At 56.1% G+C, this 5,839-nt stretch overlaps 1 protein-coding gene across 1 annotated transcript; it reads right to left on the reverse strand.

The window, feature by feature from the left end:
• Window positions 1–2,773: 2,773 nt before the first annotated feature.
• Bik (BCL2 interacting killer) lies at window positions 2,774–4,726 on the reverse strand. Its single transcript, XM_010634386.2, has 4 exons — window positions 4,350–4,726; window positions 3,517–3,615; window positions 3,077–3,191; window positions 2,774–2,882 (listed from the first exon to the last, which is right to left on the reverse strand). The coding sequence occupies exons 1-4, from the start codon at window positions 4,505–4,507 to the stop codon at window positions 2,796–2,798; spliced, it is 459 nt and encodes a 152-aa protein (XP_010632688.1). The 5' UTR covers window positions 4,508–4,726; the 3' UTR covers window positions 2,774–2,795.
• Window positions 4,727–5,839: the final 1,113 nt, after the last annotated feature.

Genomic DNA, 5,839 nt, shown 5'->3' on the forward strand with positions numbered 1-5,839 from the left:
AAAAAAAAAAAAAAAAAAAAAAAAATTAAGGAGCATGGGAATTCTTTGGAAAGAGCTCATTTTTGTGTTTTATGAGACATGATCTTGTTGTGTTGCCCAGGCTGGTCTTGAACTCCTGGGCTTGGGATCCTCCTGCCTCAGCCTCCAGGGTGGCTGGGACTAAAGGTGCATAGCAACATAGCAGAGAGAACTATTCTTCACAACAAACTTTTTCTTTCTTTTTTTTGGTATCGGGGATCAAATTAGGCTCCTTGCGCTTGCAAGGCAGGCAGTGGAACCACTGAGCTAAATCCCTGGCCCAGAACTTTAGTTTTTCAATACTGGAGACTGAACCCAGGGCTTTTTTTTTTTAAGTATTGGGGATCAAACTTGGGACCATGTGCTTGTGAGGCAGGCGGTGGCACCACTGAGCTAAATCCCCAGCCCCTTTATTTTTATTTTTGCAGCAATATCTCACTAAGTCACAGTTGTCCAGACTAGGCTCAAATTTGTAATTATTTTGCCTGAGCCTCCCAGAGTGCTGGACTACAGGTGCACACCATCACACCCAGCTACAAATAACTTTGTTTTTCATAGTAGGGATTGTACCCAGGGCTTCGCATTGAGGTACTTCTTCAGCGCTCCCTTTACCATAAGTTTTTTTGTTTGTTTTTTGGTACCAGGGATCAAACTCGACCTTGCACTTGAGGCAGGCAGCAGAACCACTGAGCTAAATCCCTGGCCCTACTGTAAGATTTTTTAGGGCAGAGTCTCACTAAATTGCCCAGGCTGGGCTGAAACTTGGGAAACCTGCCTCAGCCTCCCAGAACGCTGAGATCACAGTTATGGGCCCCCGCCCAGCTTTTTAAGGACCAAGTCTGAACCCCTGTGGGGGCGGAAGTCACAGCAGCCAGACGAGGTGCAGACTGCCCACAGTCCCAGCACCACACAAGGTGACATCTTAGGGTTCCACTCAGCCCCAAGCATAAAATCCCCAAAAAGCCATGGGCAGGGCCTATGTGAGGTGCCACAGCGGGAAGCGCAGGCCTGGAGCTTACTGCTTGTGAATGTGGGAGGCCAATGGCTGCTCCTTGCACAGAGGGAAGGGGCTCTGCCTCTGCCTCTGCCTCAGGCCCCAGCCTGCTCTCCCACCCTCAGAAGCAGCTTCCCTGGGCCATGCTGTTTCACCCACAGGAATTCTGGTAGTGGGACTTTTGTTTTAGATAGAGCTTACTCTAACTCAGGCTGGCCTTGAACTCACTGTGTAGTCTAGTCATGGCCGTCATTCTTGCCTCAGCCTTCCAAGTGCTGAGATTACAAGCATGCGCCACCATGCCTCACTAGACCGTTGTTCTGTTCTCAGACCTAGGCCCACCCCTATGTAGGCAGCGTGCGGCCACAGGAGGGGCCCCTTGTGCCTGCCGTCACTCCCAATGGGAGTTGCTGCACCAGCCCTGACAGCTTGCACATGGTCCTTGCAGCTATCACCCCGCTACCTGCTTCAGGGCAGAGCCAGTGTCTGCCACCTCAGCTCCCACCACCTGGAACAGTGACAGCCATGGTAGGAGCAGGAGTCCTGTCCAGGGAGGTCGCCAAGTCCCAGAGGTTTCAGTTATACCAGGGCTGGCCCATGCAGTGCTACGGTCCCAGCAGCTGTCCATCCCCAGGGATGCCTCCCATGCCAATCCTGGGGTGCCCCTGCTTAGTTTATACATTCTGAGCCTGGCACTGCAGGGAGGTGCTGGCTCACAGCTGACGAGCTGGTCACCAGGGTGCAGTGCCCTAGGGATGGGTGTGGGCTCCCCTCTGAGGTGCTGAGTGTCTGCACTGGAGTCCCCAGGGAAGGTTAGACAGCATGGCTGAAGGGCTGAGCCTCCCCAGGGCTGAGAAGCTGGAAGGGGCCGGCCTGGCCCTAGGTCCGGGACAGAGGAGGCCTACCGGGCTATGACCGCCTAACCAGTGTTCACATTTGGCGGGGAGGAGGGGTAGCAGGGATCAATCTGAGGACCTCATGAGGCAGGTGGTGGCACCACTGAGCTAAATCCCCAGCCCCAGTGTTCACATTTTTGCTGTGAGTGGGGGGGCTGACTTGGAGCCTCGATGCGCCCTCAAAACAACAGGAGTCTGGGGCAGTTCTGAACCCAGACGGTGGGAGCTGGCCTTCCTCCCCAGCAGGCCCTACCAGGACAAGGGGACAGACATCCTTATGAGGCACTGAAGTCCAAAGGAAATAATCACTAATGGTGGTTTTCAGGCACCAGAGCAGGACAGGGAGGGGCATATACTGCAAACTAAATCAGCACCTGCGGTCCTTGGATGGCACAAGGCCCACCTCCTCCCTCCACCACATTCAGCCTCTAGGGGCGCTGCAACCCCAGAGGACACGAGCCAGCTGGAAACCAACATTTTATTGAACTCCGCACCTCAGAAATCTAGTCCAGTAGATTCTGTGTGCCTTGGGTATCAATGACACGGGTGTGACCAGCACGTCCCCGTCACCCACACCAGCCCCTGGGGAGGGGGAGGCTCCCTCCAGGGGGCAGGTCACACCTGGGGGCCCAGGGTGAGGAAGAGCAGAGCGGCCCAGCCAGGTAGAATCCCTGCAGTTAACCAGTAACAGCCCAGAGGTATGAAGAATTAATTCGTTAGAAAAACGAACTCCAGTACAAATCTCAGCAGTGTCCCAGCACTATTGAGCTTAAATATAAAAAGGATCTTCACAAAACTACCATTAAAAAGAACAAAGCTGGCCAGGTGGTGGCCGCCTGGGGCAGTGGTGGCAGGGGACAGGGACCAGCCCGCCTGCCTGCCAGCCTTCACTGCATCAGCAGGCGCAGGGTCTCGAGCAGCAGCACCATCAGCACCACCGGCAGCAGCCGCCTGCAGGCCCGGCTGGGGGACACCTGTGGGACCAGGAGGGGACAGTGAGGGCCAGACCGGCCAAAGGGATGCCAAGATGGGGGACGCAGGACAGGCGTGGCACCTGCGACTGGGGTGGGAGCAGAACCAGAGTGGAAGTGGGGGACAGGAAGGTGGTCCCAGAGGAGGATAGCACCTGGTCCTCGGGGCAGCGTCACACAAGGCCTCAGGTTCTTACCCAGGCCGGGGAGGCTGGGCGTCTCCAGGTCCACATGTCCCCAAGGCTGGCGAGACCATGAGTCAGGCTTCTGAGCACACCCCAGAGCCCCATCTGGCTGTAGGTGACGGCCAGGCTGTAAGACAATCGGCGGGGATCACCAGCACTGTGAGGAGCACATGGCCTGTCCCCCAGTCCAGGCGCTGTCCCCTTCCCACCTCCTTCAGGCTCTCTGCTGCACGCATTCACGCTGACTTCCCGCTTCCTCCCCACCTGCCCAGCCACAGGGTGCTGGCCCAGCTCGGAGCTGGCTGTGTGGGACACAGCCCCCATGGTCACTGTCCTGCCGCCCTCCTCAGGGGCTTCCCTCTAAGCACCTGGGAAGGCTCTGGGTTCTGCTTTATCCCAGGCGGGGGTAGGGTGGGAAGGGGGAGGCATCCCCCCGGGGCCCCGCAGGCTACCTGTGCATGGCCCTCCCAGGCAACTGGGCCAAGCCAGGGCTCCGCAGACGCAGGTCCATCTCGTCCCCGATGCAGGCCAGCCGCAGGGCCACCAGGTTGCTGTGTGGAGGTGTGGGGTGATGGAGGCTATGGCGGGCGAGACTTCCCCATGTCCCCATGCACAGGCGGGCTCTGAAGGGAACTCGGGGCTGCCTGAGAGCCTGACAGGCTGGTCCCAGCCCCAGGACCACCCTCATGGTGCTTCTCCTAGCGGGTGGGACATCTCTCCGTGACACCCACAGATCCCTAAACTCCAGGAAGGCTTGGGTGCCCTGGATTTCCTGGGACGGGCCCCCAGTGGGCTTTGGCAAGGTTGGTGGACAATGGGGACAGGCAGGTTTGAGGCTGGTTTCCCACGGGGGTCTCGCCTACCCCTCCTCCTCTGACCTCCATCCCCGATCCCAAAACCACCCCCATCATCACCCCTCTCAGAACGGAGGGCTCACAGGCACATGCTGGACCCCCACATTCGAACCCAAGTCCTCGACTGACAAGAGAGTGGGCTCAAGCACCCAGCACACACCTCCCAGACAACACCAGGCCCTCTGTGGCTCACCCAACTCAGCCTGGCTCTCAGGGAACACCCACCTCTGCCCGAGTCCCCACACAGGGTCCATGAGGGGCCTGGCTCTGGGAGAGGCCTTGAGGTGGCCTGTAGCCAGTGTCCAAGCCCCTGGTAGTCAGCACTGGAGCACAAGGGCCCCGGGCTAAAGGACTGTCTCCTCCCAGGCTGCCCAGAAGGCCATCTGCTGCAAGAGGCCCCCTTCCCACAAGGCCAGCATCCAGGAACCTACCTGCCTTCCAGGCAGCCCACCAGGTTAGTGTCCCCTGGGGGATGGAGATCCTCTCCCCTCGAGGGCTGTGTCTCACCCAAGGCCCGTGTGGCCAACAGAGGCTCGTACAGCAGGGTCTCCATGAGTACATCCCTGGCGACGGGTCTTGCTTCCGACATCTCCTCTGGAGGACAGAGAGCCTCAGTGTCACCAGAACCCAACAGCTGCGATTCAGGACAGGCCACTTCTAGGCAAGTGCTGTACTGCTCAGCGACACCCAGCCCTCCCTGGATCTGGGATCTTCTTGTCTACAGGCCCCTGTGTCACATGAAACACTGATTAAATGTTTTAGGCCAGGCATGGTGGCACACGCCTGTTATCCCAGCACTTAAGAGGCTGAGGCAGGAGGATTGCCCTGAGTTTGAGGCCACCCTGGGCCACATAGTGAGTGCCTTGACTACATAGTGAGAACTTGTCTCAAAAAACTAAAGAAAAAAAAAAGTTACAGCAAGGGCGGGGGATTTGGCTCAGCGGTTCGGAGGCCTGCCTTGCAAGCACAAAGACCCGAGTTTGATCCTCGGTACCAAAAAATAAAGTTACAGCAAGACATGGTTGCACACCTGTAATCCCAGAGATGGGAGGCTGAGGCAAGAGGGTCACGAGTTCACGTGCTGTGTGGGCAACTGAAGGAGAACCTATCTCAAAAAGGGCTCAGCACCATTAAGCAAATAAGTACATCATATGCATTTCTCTCGCTGCTTTGTTTTTGTTGTTTTGTTTTTTTGTGGTACTGGAGATTGAACTCAGGGCCTTCACACCAAGCTACATCCTCAGCTCGTACCGAGTTTGACTCGGTACCAAAAAATAAAGTTACAGCAAGACATGGTTGCACACCTGTAATCCCAGAGATGGGAGGCTGAGGCAAGAGGGTCACGAGTTCACGTGCTGTGTGGGCAACTGAAGGAGAACCTATCTCAAAAAGGGCTCAGCACCATTAAGCAAATAAGTACATCATATGCATTTCTCTCGCTGCTTTGTTTTTGTTGTTTTGTTTTTTTGTGGTACTGGAGATTGAACTCAGGGCCTTCACACCAAGCTACATCCTCAGCTCGTTTGTTTGGAGACAGGGCCTCACTGAAGTCTTAAATTTCCCAAGCTGGGCTTGAATTTGTGATCTTCCTGCCTCTGCCTTCCACAGGTGTGTGCCACCAAGCCCAGCTTTTTCTTTTTCTTTTTCTTTTTTTTTTTTTTTTTTTTTTTTTTTTTTTTTGGTACATGGGAACCTGTGACAGGTGCGGTGCCACTGAGCTAAATCCTCAGCCCAAGCCCAGCTTTTCTTCCAGGAGCATGGGCTGGGTCCCTCCTAGTGAAAAGGACTGGTGTCAGACCTTCCTACCCCTGCAGGGCTCCCTCCCTGACCGATGCCCACTCTTTTCATCAGCTTGAGCCCATCGTGTCCCGGCTGTGTGTCAGGGTGAGTCACCAAGTCTGTTCTCGTCCGTCTCTTAAGC

The sequence above is a fragment of the Fukomys damarensis genome, unplaced genomic scaffold, assembly GCF_012274545.1.
Source record: "Fukomys damarensis isolate Sample0158 unplaced genomic scaffold, DMR_v1.0_HiC HiC_scaffold_19, whole genome shotgun sequence".
Lineage (NCBI taxonomy): Eukaryota > Metazoa > Chordata > Mammalia > Rodentia > Bathyergidae > Fukomys > Fukomys damarensis.

Bases quoted from the DNA above. Each gene is read 5' to 3' on its own strand.
- Bik (XM_010634386.2), bottom strand. From the start codon at position 4,507: ATGTCGGAAGCAAGACCCGTCGCCAGGGATGTACTCATGGAGACCCTG. The intron at 3,616-4,349 runs GTAGGTTCCTGG...ACCTCCACACAG, and splicing joins GTGGGCTGCCTGGAAGGCAG to CAACCTGGTGGCCCTGCGGC. The intron at 2,883-3,076 runs GTAAGAACCTGA...CTGGTCCCACAG, and splicing joins GCCCAGCCTCCCCGGCCTGG to GTGTCCCCCAGCCGGGCCTG.